This window comes from Falco punctatus (assembly GCF_963210335.1).
Source record: "Falco punctatus genome assembly, chromosome: 10".
NCBI classification, from domain to species: domain Eukaryota; kingdom Metazoa; phylum Chordata; class Aves; order Falconiformes; family Falconidae; genus Falco; species Falco punctatus.
The window spans coordinates 32,377,889-32,391,264 of NC_137590.1; the positions used below are offsets into that span (position 1 = coordinate 32,377,889).

Sequence of the window (13,376 nt, forward strand, 5' to 3'; positions counted from 1 at the left end):
TTTCTCCAGGAGATGCTGTGGGAGACGGTGCCGAAGGCTTTACTAAGGTCCAGGTAGACAACATTCACTATGACATTTTGAAACAAACATGCAGCTTACAAGAAGCCAATAATTATATTTTTTCAGATGAAACAACATAAAAAATAACAGCAGCTTTTCTGTTTAGTCATCTTTGACAGTCACAGTCTATACAAAGCTCCTCGAAAAAAAGTCACCTGCGTGTTGCAGAATCGAGATGTATTTTCAAAACGCTCAGTACTCTGTGCTTAATTAAGGATATTTGGACTCTAGGAAGTAAATAAAAATGTATTAAAAGTCCTCACTTGACAAAGAATGGTAAATAAAATCCAGCTATTACTCAAATGCTTTGTTTCAACAGTGTATCCAGATCTCATTTTAAAAGTTTTGGTGGTTTTGGTTGTACTTTTTATTAAACTAAAGATAAATCCTTTAAAGACACAGATAAGCAATACGGAAAACAAGGGTTTAAACAGAAAACTTCAGGCAGAAAAGCACATACCTACTACATATTGGTAACAAGCTTTTGTACCTGTCTAGACAAGTCAGTGACGTTCTTGCCAAGTACTACATGGCAGGCAATCAAAAAGAAAAGGGTTGGGCTCTTAACCAGATTTTTCTTGGATTTTAACATCTTTAATTACAAATCTGCTTTTCAATTATAAGTTCTGCTTCTAAAGACAGTATCCCAGAGCAGACCTTGTAAAACCACCTAATAATGCTGCAGGAAAAGACAAACTACAAATAAAATGAGGTTTTATCCCCATCCTTTACCATTACGCAAGCCAAGGTCATAAAAAAGCTTTTTTAAAAAGCACATCTAGGAGGCAAAGACAAAACAAATTAGATTTAACAGTAAATTAGAATGTACACTCATACCAGATAGAATCAGATATTAAGTAAATGTGGCACCACATTATTCAAGCTGGCCTTTGCAGGGATGCAGCACTACAATACTGAAGCAGTACATTTAATCTGTACCATTCAAAGTGTTGAATAGCTTATCTATTTCCTCATCTGATGTGGTAGGCATATTGCACACTTCTAAAAGCAGTCTGAAATGTAATACAAGATTATGAAAACTATTTTCAAGACTATATCAATACCTACAGTCCTACTGCATTTATTTTCAATCTTTACATTTTGAACAGACTTTTAGAAATATTGAAACACTTGCTGCAAAATGCAGCTTCCTAAAACATATGCACATTTACCTGCACAGAGATTCCATGAATGCAGAAGTGAAATACTTCAAGAAAGAGGCTGAATGAATGAAGTTTTTCTGGCAGATTCATGTTAAAGAAGCTAGATTACATACTGAACGAAATATGGATGCTAGCAGTTCTGAAGAACCAATTCACACCTTTGTTTCTGGGCTACAATGCAAGGAAGCCATATAACCCCAACCAGAACAACAGAATGTTGCCCTGTTTCCCAGACAACTTTGATTTTCAGAAGACTTCAACACCCAAAACAACATCTCAAGTTAATGGAAACTACGCTTTAAGTATCTGTTATCCTTGCTCCTCAGGTAGTCAGTGATCAGTTTTCCAGCAAGTCTGTATTTTGGAAGAAAGACGAACAAGGATTCACAATCCAAGCTGCATACTTTTTGATGCAGCCTTGTAATACAAAAGCAAAACCAAAACCCAGCACCTCCTCTTATACACCCCTCCTTCACCTAAGGAATGCACACAGTGTTCCTCTTCATTCCACAATGTTCCTTTTCATTCATGTACATCGCTGAATCAAACCGCACGTGGCATTTGCCTTATGCAGAGCTCCAAGCCTGATCTTCCAGAGGGCACTCTGAAATTCAGGCAGCATGAATGTATCCTCTTCTGGCTTTCTGGGAGCTAAACTACAAAGTACTTCTGCTGCCTGCAATCGTCAGCAATCTCTGCCCGAGTACAAATCTATCTGTGTTTATTTCACTCTTTAACAAGTGATCTCTCATTTTAACTGTCACCAAAAAAGGACACTTAATTGTTTCCTCAACTTGAATGAAACAGCTACTGTAACTACCCAGCAGGCCCAATATTCCCAGCTTTTATTTTATTAAACAGGCTGTCTGATCACGCTCAGAGCAGGAGAACAACGGACAAGAGGGGAGATACAGAGAAACTCATAGAAGCTGCCAAAACGGGAATGCTTTCTTACAAGAAATTAAAAACAGGAACAAAAAGCACCAACACCGCTTCACTCCCATCCTGGCAGCTTTTCCCTTCCTGCCAGCGAGCCAGTAGAGGCCGCTCCAGACCACCTCTGGCTCCTGCAGAACTGCAGGCTGGGACAGCTTCCCAGCCCTCAGATTGCAGCACAAAAACCAACTCCAGCGCTTTTCTTCCACCTCTCAATTTCATGTCTGCTTTTCCACCTGCCCAAATTACCTCAGTGAATTCTAGTCCCCTCAAGGGCGACTCCTGATGAAATTCTAGTAACCAGTCATAACCCACAGACTACTTCATGTGGTGCCTCCAGATTGATCCAAACTAGAGCTTTACCCGCTGCTGTGGAACAAGTCCACGTTTCCTTCCCTGAAAGTCTCTCCATGACATTTTACATCCTTTCATTTTGCCAGAGACTATCCACAAATTTGCTAGTGACAGTGTAAACATCTTCACTTTTGGTTGGTGAAGTTCTCATGTGGCTCCAGCTACATAATTTTTATTCCACTTCAGGAACTCCACACAAACTGGTTATACTCAGCAATGGCAGAGGGAAGTACTCCGCAGGCCACCTCCTCACAGGTGGGTTTCATCTTGGTTCATATACTTACTTAAACACTACTTGACATCTTTTATCTAAGCACCAGTTCAGGAACCATAAAGAACATCTATATCGAAGATGTCATCATGAGGGACATCACTACTCCTTACAGTAGTTAAGTGCTCCAAAATCTTTTGCTTCTACAGCAATATCATGGTAAACAGAGCAAGAAAAAAAATAATAGTAATTTGCATTTACAGCAGGACACAAAACACACAGAGTAAGCAGTACTTTAGCTCACCTAAACAGCCACTAAAAAGAAACAATCTTCAACATCCTACTAGGAGTAGTGGGGAAGACAGGAATTTCTGCAGGGCAGAAGAAACTTGTTGATTAAGTTTCTTAATGAGATTATAAAACAATTATATCAGATAATTGAAAGGACTAAACTAAATAATCCAGATGGTCTCTTCTCCTTTGGACTTCTCTGATTAAATAATCATTAATTGGGTATCCTCTATAGCCCACACTGGGTAAATTTGAGCTCTTGTATGGTGTTCAGTGACATGACATCTGAGCATACACGTTTGGCACAGGAGAACCAAAGTTACCAAGGCAGACTTCAGTTTGGTGCTCTTCACTAGTTTACTATTTCCACATACTTGAAATACATACCATGCGTACTTCCTACATACAGTAAAAGCTAAATAAAAGAATTAAAGAATAACAGTTGCAGTTTACAGACTACTGCTATGAACAATGGTGATTTCATTAAGTTTTGTTTCCTGTACATCCACTGTTAACTGAAGAGGCCAAGTTGGACTAAAAACTGATATCATAAATAAAAAAATAAACAAACAAACAAACACAGGGTAAGCTTCAGATACCTAAGTGCTGATTTCCACTTTTTTGTTATTAATTTTAGACTAGAATTTGAATACAATACTACCTTTCAGATGTAAAATATTACCGCAGCGTTCTAAAACAGCCTCTACAGCACCAGTACACTTTTTTTAGCATACTTTAATACAAGTCGGTTAGGTATCTAATACTGGAAGAATGGATCCTTTCACACAAATACCCGTCTCAATCTTTCAAAGCTATAAGAAGGTAACAAAAAAAGCATTCCAGCTTTCCAACTTCCCTCAGTCTTTTGGATGATCAGAAAAAGATAAGCAGCAAAAGGAAACAAAAGGGTGAATTATAATGCATACATGCACTGGTTTTCCAGCAGTCTCTTGGCTGCATGTCAAATCTCCTTCCCCAAAAAGAGACGCTGCAACCAGTTACCGCTTCACATCAGCAACCCAACTACCAGAAACAAACCAGAGCAAGTCCTTATTCAATTCCACATACACTCAGCAGCAACAACCATTCTGCAACCTTTTCTAACATAAAACTCAACAAACACATTTCAAAAACATCAGCAGAGGAAACAAGCAAAAAAAAAAAAGAGACGGGAAAGAGTGGTGTGAGCTATCCTCAGCACTCGAAGTCAGAAAACACAACATCCATGATGCTGTTAGACAAAGAAACATCTAGTCCTGCGACCACGCCTGAATCGATGTTCCTCTTAAAACACAACAAAGGTTGGCATACCAAATTGAACACTCAGGGTTTTTTGGTTTTAAGAAAAAAGTTAAATTGCTGGTTTTACACATTTTTGTCACTTGAAGAGAAGAGAAAATAAAGTCACATTAATGAAAAAAGTCTAACAGTTCATAAGCAGTGATGACCAAATTGCAGCCTTTCATAACTGGTATCTAGATTGAGTACAGCTGATCATGCCATGTCTTTCTTTGATTAACAGTAACAAAGATGCTGAGGCTATGTATGTGGAAAGCTATAAAATGGTATAAAAAGCTATCCCGTTTTCTCATTAGGACAAGCTATTTAAATTGCAAATAAGCCACAAAAGAAAAACCCAGATTTTACCAAAACTACTACATGGAACCCAGAAAAAGTTTGTACATCATGTGTCTAATGTTTCATTTAGTGGTTTTATCATAAAAGCCAACACTGTGGTAATAGGATTTGCCACTACCAAGAAAACCTCAAGAATAATCAAAACAGAGAAAATCATCCAGGAAGACTTGAACATGCATAAATGGGAAGAACTAGAATGTAGCTTCACACATGGCTTCCTAATATATGTTACACTCTTGGAAATTAAAGCAGTAACAGAAAAGAAAGATCTGAATGTATCAGTCAATTGGCAGCATTTACATGTGTTGTCAGCGTGGGTGTCTTCCCCAAATAGGCAAACAACCTAAAATGCAGAAAGCTGGGAAATTTTTAGAGCCAAGAAAGCCCTTTTGTTGTTTGAGTGTCTCAAAAAGCTCATTTCAGCATACAATTCCGTTAACTCACATGCAGGAAAGATGACTTCATATCGCAAGAGGTGCAGAGAAGAACTACAGGATAATCAGACAGACCACTCTTTTTAAAGGGCTGGACAAAAAACTCTGCTTATTTAGTGGAGCAAAACAAGACTAAGAGGGGATGTGATTTCAGAAAAGCTTCTCAAGTTAATAACCACGTCCCCCTTAAACTAAAGGGCAGCTGCTTAACCATAGCACAGCACTGATACACAAAAAACATTATAAACCAGAGCACATAGATTTTGAAAGCTTCTATCCAACAGAACTGGAGTTCTGGAAATTTTCAAACTCCTGGTATCTGGAAAGGGGAAAAAGAGCTTACCTGGTTTTAAAATTAAGCTTGACCTGCTTACAGATCTTTGGTTTACTATATGATGCTTCAAGACTGTCCATAGTATTGAAGGAAGTAATAAAGACATGGAAGTAAATGGACATAGGATTAGCTGAAGTCAAAGACTGCTCACATGTAACGTTTTCTCTAATACCAGAAATCAGTTATGTAAGTGTAGTCAGCCTATACACATTTAAATAAAATGTCTGATACTGTGTTGTACATTAAAATATTTTAAACTGAAATAATACTTAGTAATATTTTAATTTAAAAAATACTTCAATAATATTTAAAACAGAAATAAGACTTACAAGATACATAAAGAAATTGACCAAAGAGGAAAAACTACAACAGGTGCATTAACAGTGGAAATTATCATAAGAGAGAAGGGTTACTTGTATCATTCCTCCTGACATCCTTCAACAAATTGGCCAAGGAGGGACAATGTGCTCATGAAATTTCTGTGGATGACACCAGACTGAAAACCGTCACCAGTACGAAGAGGACTGGGTAATTATACAGGAGAGCTCATGGTTTTTGAGAGCTGGAATGCCAGAAAATGGAATTTAGTAGTACAACATGTGAAATTATGCATTTAGGGACCAGTAACCTTTTCTGTAAGCTGAGAACTCATCATGTGGAATCAGCATAGGAGGAATGAACAAAGCAGTGAGGTATGAAAATCCTCATCTAAGGATGCTGATGTTTATGTGAGCACAAGGAGAGGTCAGTAAGTTCTTGGAAGAAAACCTGAGAAATTCCACTTGGCTCAGGAAGCCTCTGAACTGAAAATAGAGAGGCTAGAGCAGCACTGGGGGAAGTATCACTGCTGAAGAGGATACTGGATACAGGTGAATCTTTGGTCTGAAGCAGTACAGCTGAACAGATTTATGTCAAAAAATTACTGTTGTTGCTTACAAAACTTTGCTTGGCTGAAGATGGTCAAGTTTATCCAATTGCTCTGTAAAATACACACTCGATTCCATATCCACATTTCATTTCCTGCAGCAATTCTGGTCCATGATAAAGAATGCTATTAGCACAAGTTACAACAATGCACTGCACACAACTGTAATTTAATGGATCAGAAATTAAAAGTTTTGTAATTGCCTGACAAACAAGACACAAGAATGAACTTCCAAACAGAGCAGCTGGGGAAAGGAATTCAAGCAGTTTTAGAATCATACTAGTAAGCTTCTGGAAAGGACAGAAAAACAAATAAATGTATTCCTACGAAGAAGAAAGAAGCTTGTGTTGATATATCTGTGCAAAGGATCTGTTTACATTCCATTGAGAGACTATACAGCTATCCTATTTTAGAGTTCCATTGGCCTCCTATGTAACCAGAACTTTTATTCCTTTCTTTCAAGGCACTGGCCACGTTAAAGGGTGGCTGCTCCAGTGCCGGGTGGCTGCTCCAGTGCCTTCCTGCTACCTCTGGTTCACGAGTTGAGGGCTAAACTCACTGCCCAGTCTAACACTGTAAGGAATTCTCTGGCTCAGCCAAAAAGGGTTGACAGCCTTTTTTTCTCCTTTGTAGGGGAAAAAAAAAAAGACATTTTAGGATCATCTGGAATTTTATCTAACAAACATCCTAGCACATGAGGTATTTATGATGCCTTCAGTCAATTCCTCCTTCATCTGGCGCAGTATAGTTTTGAAGTTTGATCTTAACTAAAAATCTCAAGTTTGTCAAAGGTTTTGGGGTACACTCTGCAAGTGTTTCAAAACTACGTATTTGTGACACAGCTGTCAGCACCTGTAGGTGACTGTACTCAATGACCTCGCTTAACCACGCCAGCCCAGCACTGATGAGTTAGATAGCATGAGTGTTTTCCAATCTTTTTCTGTTAGTTTCATTGCATTTGTCATGCATCCATTTCCAATGGAAAATTCAAAGACATCACAAGTGACACACAAGCCTATATCCAAGGTATACCTGAGTTGTACTGATTTGATTACATCTCTACTTTTTACATCAGTTTTTACATTTGTAAAAGCCTTATACATGTGATGCTTGGAAGAAGGTCTGTTAATTACCTGATTTGACTACAACAGGCTTGCATCTCACGGAATACAAGCGCCTTAAAGGAGGCACATCTCAACTTTTTAACCATTCTCTGAACAAGATATGCTGCATGAAAAGACACGATGGTGGCCACAGAAGTTCATCTGTTCAGCCCCGTCTCTGGGAAGAAACCCCTAAAGCCTTTCGCTTGCAAAACTTCCCGGTGCCGCATCCACAGCCACGAGCCGTTTAAAATAAACATATAAAAACAACAAAACACAACGATCCACCTTCAACCATGACCGGCGCTCGGCAATGCAACGCTCCACCTGCCACAAACCGCACTTTGCATACCAGGAGGGCGGGGGACCCAGCACAAAAACAGCCAGCGAAGAACGGAGCCGCTGGGGGAGACCTGTTGCCCGCCGCCGGGAGAGCGCGGCACGGCACAGCGCAGCGCGGCACGGCACGGCACGGCACGGCGCTGCACAGCCCGCATCCCGCCGGCCAACTTTCCCCCGCCACCGCACACCTCGTCGTCACTTTCCCTCACGTTGATCATTAATTAGGCGGCGGACGCGGCGGGCTGGGGAGGGGAGCCGGGGTGGGAAGGCCCGGCGCCCTCCGCTCCGCCTGAGGCGGCCCCGCGGGCGGGCAGGGGCCGGGGCCGGGCAGTACTCACTCGATGAAGTAGCTGGCGCCCTCCTCGGAGAAGCCCTCCTCCCATCCGCGGGGCAGGTCTGCAGGGGACGGGGAGGGAGAGAGAGAGAGAGAAAGCGGGGAGGAAGGGGTAAGAACTTCGCCCGCGCCCCTGAGGCGCCTCACCGCCCGCGGGGGGGGGTGTGGTGTGGGGTGAGGAGGGGGCGCGGCGCCACCGTTAGCGGTGCCCGGCGGGAGGGCGGCCCGGCCAGCACCCACCTGAGCGGATCATGTGGCCGGAGTTGACGGGCTCCCCGGTGCGCGGGTGCAGCCAAGTGGTGCTGCGGGTCAGGTCGCTGCGAGAGGGAAGCGGAAAACATGCACCTGTTAGCGACGGCGGGCGAGCGGGAGCGGGGCCACCCCCGCCCCCCTTCCCCCCGGCACCTCCTTACTCGATGAAGAAGACTCGCCCGTCCTTGCAGACGCCGTAGGACCAGTGCTCAGGTAGAGTGTCCCGCCCCACCGCCGCCGCCATGTTCGCCGTGCGCGCAGCCAGCCAGCCAGCCGGCCGGGGAGGGGGTGCGGGCGGGCGGGCGGCCGGCGCTCGGCGCCCAGCGCCCGGCCCTGCTCGGCAGCGCCACTGCGGCCGCCGGAGGCGCGGCGCCCCGGCGCGGGTGAGGGGCGACACCTCCCGCCCCTCGGGAGGCCGGCGCCTGCCCCGGGGAAGCGAGAGCGAAGCGAAGGCGGCAGCGTCGGGCGGCGCCGGCCGGCTTTGTCCCCGCGCCCGCCCGGCCCCGCGGGGGCTGCTGGCCCCGTCCCCTCACGCCCCGGCGGAGCAGCGGCCCCCCGCGGCCGCCTCCGCCTCACAGGGCGGCGGGGGGAGCTCTGGGGCGGTGGCGCGGGCGGGAACGGGAGCGGCCGCGGGGCGGGCTGGGGGCCGCGCCCCCCCTGAGGCGCTCGGCGGCGTGGCCGGGCCGCGCTCCGGCGCCGGGCTCGGACCCCCGGCCAGCCGGCAGCCCGGGGCAGCAGGGTGAGCACGGGGGTGCCGGCACCTGGCTGCCAGCCTGTCCCGGGGTGCAGCGTGAGGGGAGAAGGGCCGCGGGGACCTCGCACCTCGGGTGCGGGGGCGATCGCTGCAAGGTGAGAAGACGGCGGAGCGTCAGTCACAGTCAGTCCACAAAGCAGAGCTGTCACCAGTGTCGCAAGGGACCCGTGCCGGTGCCCATGTTCATCAATGACCTAGAAAGGAGGGAGCGGTAACAGGAGAGAGCCTGCTGGGTGGATTGCCGTTGCGCATCCCTCGCTCCCAGCCCGGAGCGGTGGCACAGGGATCTCCGCTGGTGCTGGTCTGCAGGAGGCTCCAGCAAAGGAGTGAAGGGCTGCGGGCCAGGCCGCGGGCCCATGGGAGCACGGTTCGGGGACAGCAGGTGGGACAGGCCAGGCCTGCGCTGGCCAGGCCGCTGCAGCACCCTGGCGCTTCTTCCTCTGGGCCTCAGCGTCAGCCAGCAGAGCCAGGGGGGCTCCCAGGCGAGGAGCCTGCGGGGCCTGCGCCTTGGCCATGGTGGTAACCACGGTGAGGGTGGTGAGGACACCAAGGCAGGGTCAGGGAGGGGAGATCTGCACCCGCTTCCTCCAGCGAGGGCAGCGGTGGTGGAGACAAGCATGGCTCTGTGGGTTCTTTGCTGTTCTGATACTGGGGGGAAGAGAAGGATCAAAAAGGCGGGAAGTGGGATGTTTGCAAGCTTGGGATAGAAGGATTGCGTTAAACAGGGGAAGACAAGTTGCAAAGAGGGGTGGGAAAGAGTAGGTAGGCTTGACTGGGACAGGTGAGTAAAGAAAAACAGAGGAGACTGAGACATGGCGGTGAGGGAGAGGGAGAACCCACGCAGCAGGGAGGGTGCTGCAGTACAGGGGAAATATCACATGTATACTTTTTCTTCTTCTAAAGAACCAAAAGACATCATCAGAAGAAAGGAGGAGGCATGAAACGTGTCAGCAATGGGAAGAGAAAGGACTGCTCTATTTCACAGGGAGTTTCAGACAACAAAGTGCAGGTATGGTGCATCAGGGTGGCATTGTGTGGGGCTCCCTTGTTGGCCATGTTGGAGAAGATGACAGTATACTAGACCACAAATGGTCATCGCTATGGAACACATTACAGGCTAAATGTCGGGAAGTGGTTTGATTTCAGTTGCAGATGAGAAAGGATGGGCTTTCTCCCACGCGAAGTTCTCACCCCTCCCTCCCCGCCTTCTCTCTCTCTCCCTCCTCGTCCCCCGCAGACTTGCCCTGCAGATAGAAGGAAGGTTTCTCTGAGAAAGATTGGCAAAATCAAGAGTTTGGTGGGAGTTTTGTGAAGCCTAGAAGAGTCTTATACCTGCAGAAATATTCCTAACTTCTAATTCCCTAACTAACTAATTCCCTTGACATCACACCATCAAAGGTTCTTTCTCAGTACTGTCATCTTCCAACAATTCACAGATTTTTAGTTTATCCATAATTAAAAAGCAGGAGAGAGCATCTTCTAGCCTTTATCCTGCCAGAATTTTGATTAAAATTTCTAAAACTTAAACTTGTGAGCTGCTTTTCTTTGAAATCCTAACAATTTTGAGTTATTCTGGTAATGTGATTAGATGTGAGTTATCACAGAACCCACAATAAGGTCAGTTCTCATGCAGTTACAAAGTAAATCAAACACAAGTTGCTTAGTATCATTGCATGTTTAGATCTGTGCAGAAGAGATAAGACAAACCCTTGCTCTGGAGAGGTTAATTTACTGTGATGCTGTGAAGCACGTCTTTCATGCTGTCAGCTGTATGAACTCATTGATGTTAGCTTGTAACTCCACCACACTTTAGCCACTAGACCACTGTGACAAGACAGTCTCCACTTACAGTGAATAGTAACTTAATTGAATAAACATTACTGTGTTGTGGATTTTGGGTCCTAAAAACATCTGTACTGGGTCAAACTAAAAGTCTGTTTAGCCTAGTATTTTGTCTCGGGTATTGACAAGACCAGGTGCCAGGAAAGAGTGCGAGAGACAGTCATGCACCTACCCAGCTTCTTCCCTTCTTCCCTTAACTCTGGTGTCTACATCTACTGCTTGCCTTCAGAGGCTGTGTGCTCAGAGGCTCTTGAGCAAGACATTGTTTCCATTATGTAATTCCCAATGGATCTCTTCTGTGAACCTGTCCAGACTACAGCCCACATAACTTCTATCATCCAAAACAGCCAGTAGCAGAGTGCTCCTAATGCTCATCTTAACTGAACTGTGTATTAATAATCACCTCCTTTTGTTCGTTTTGAACCCTGCTCCTATTTCATTGATTCTCCTCGGTTCTTGCAATGAAGGAGAAGGTGGTCATCTCGCGCAACCTCCTGCAGGGTCAGCACTGAATTTAGACCAGGTGGCTCAGGGCTTTTTCCTGGTAAGGATCTGAAAACCTCCAGGGACAGAAATGCCACAGCCTCTCTTAGCAACTCCTTCCCATGTTCTTGTGGTGAAAATACTTTCATTACTTCAAGTTGGAAGCTCCATTTCACTTGATCACCCTTGTCATGTGACCAGTCTTGACTTAATGCCTCATGTGCCTGCACCATTAGCACATTATCACGTACATCTATTAATTTTGGATAAATGCATTATTGAAAAAGCATGGTGTATTACAGTAACTTGCAGACTTCTCAAAGTAAGATCAAGATGAAAACTTTAAATTCATAAAGGTTTACAAGCTGACTTACATTTGCCTCATCAAGAGGTAGGTTTGTGATTTACAGCCCTGATGGAAGAATGCCTCCAGACATCATTCATTAGTAAGATTACCAGTATCTTCTGATATTATTTTTTTTCCCCTGCATACAGCTGGTGCTTGAGCTCTGGTTCCAGTCCTCCCTGGCTGATCTCATCCACTTTTATTTTCTACTAGACGTCATTCATTGCTCTCTGAAGGCACTATCTGGAAGAAGCCATCTGGGGTTAAGTTAGGAGTTTCAGGCCACAGTATCAGGCACTTGGCTACAGAAAGTGAAATATGCTATTCAACAAGATTAAGGGTCTAATAAAAGCTAGGAGATTTAAGGCTCCCTTTGTTGATAACTGGGTAATTCAAGGAGACGTGCTGAGGTCCCTGGATACTGCAAGTTTGAACCCACGTTTGGCAGCTGTATATAAATGCATTGCTAGCATTACTTGCTCTGTCTGCATCCCCTGGGAGCACTTTTTTGGATGACTTCGTTAAGTTTCTTCTGCCTTGGGAGAACAGTGATATATTTTAAAGTATGCCAAAATCTGTATCTACACTTCGCTATTTCCAGAATAAAATCAAACAACTGAATATGAACATCCTTTCTACCTCATCCCTTTCTTTTCAGCCCTCACCCTTACAACCCAGCCTCACCCTGTCAGTGCCAACACCCAAATCTTCTCGTTTCCTTTTTTTGTACTTTTATTGCACACACCACCATCCCTTGCCCCATTCTGGTCTGCATGTTTCCCTGCACATTTACATCTGTAATGCTATAACTTTTCAACAAAACATGGAGTAGGAATCTGGAAATAATACTGAAGATAATATATAAGAATTTCCAACAAAAAAATTAAGGTACAATTTCCATCAGTCACAATTAGATTCAGTGTCTAGGAGGTTACAGAATCACAGCTGGATTTCAGGCTGCTGTGTACTCTAATGATCTATTCCCTGTTTTTCTGAGAATTGAATAAAATTTAATTTGATGGTCTTAAAGGTCAAAAGCTGCTGCTGTTTCAGAAACTTAACTGCAGTGAGATACAATGCATAGAGAAACCTGCTAGTTACAACTTTTTCATTGTGGCCTGTACATTTTTTAAAGGACAAGCACTGCTTATAAAAGGTGTGAGGCCAGGCAGGCAGAGTGTTTGAGGAGCAACGAACCTAAATTATTAAATCCTGGTTAAGAATGCTCATAAGCCATAATGCAAAATCTGTAATATGCCTTTTAGCACGATTTACCAGCTATGCTCAGAACAGCTGAGAATTAAAATCGCAAAAGGTTTTACGGCGAGACAGATTAATTCACGAGACAATTTGGGATCAGTTTGCCCAATTCTTTTTCTGATTACATTCAAACATAGGTTGTGCAACCGAACAGTTCTTCAAGATTGTGCAGTGAGATTCCCATGTAGCAAGTGCTTAAGAGATGAGAAATCAAAACACTGATTCTTACAAGTAGAAGAATATGTTAATCGGACAATAGGGGAAATATGAAAGAGATCTTGGAGAAATTAGGCAAATTCACATTCCAGGAAAAA

General features: G+C 44.6%; 1 protein-coding gene across 6 annotated transcripts in view; it reads right to left on the reverse strand.

Annotated features, from left to right (window-relative positions):
• PLEKHA7 (pleckstrin homology domain containing A7) overlaps nucleotides 1–8,646 on the reverse strand; it is a 160,138-nt gene extending 151,492 nt beyond the window's left edge. For 5 of the 6 annotated variants that reach the window (XM_080405488.1, XM_080405486.1, XM_080405487.1 and 2 more), the window contains exons 1-3: nucleotides 8,539–8,646; nucleotides 8,366–8,442; nucleotides 8,130–8,187 (exon numbers count right to left, since the gene is read on the reverse strand). In XM_080405488.1, the coding sequence (XP_080261614.1) occupies nucleotides 8,130–8,187; nucleotides 8,366–8,442; nucleotides 8,539–8,621 (218 nt within the window). In that variant the 5' untranslated portion in view covers nucleotides 8,622–8,646. The other variant, XM_080405491.1, reaches the window with a different exon arrangement.
• Between the last annotated feature and the right edge of the window lie 4,730 nt (nucleotides 8,647–13,376).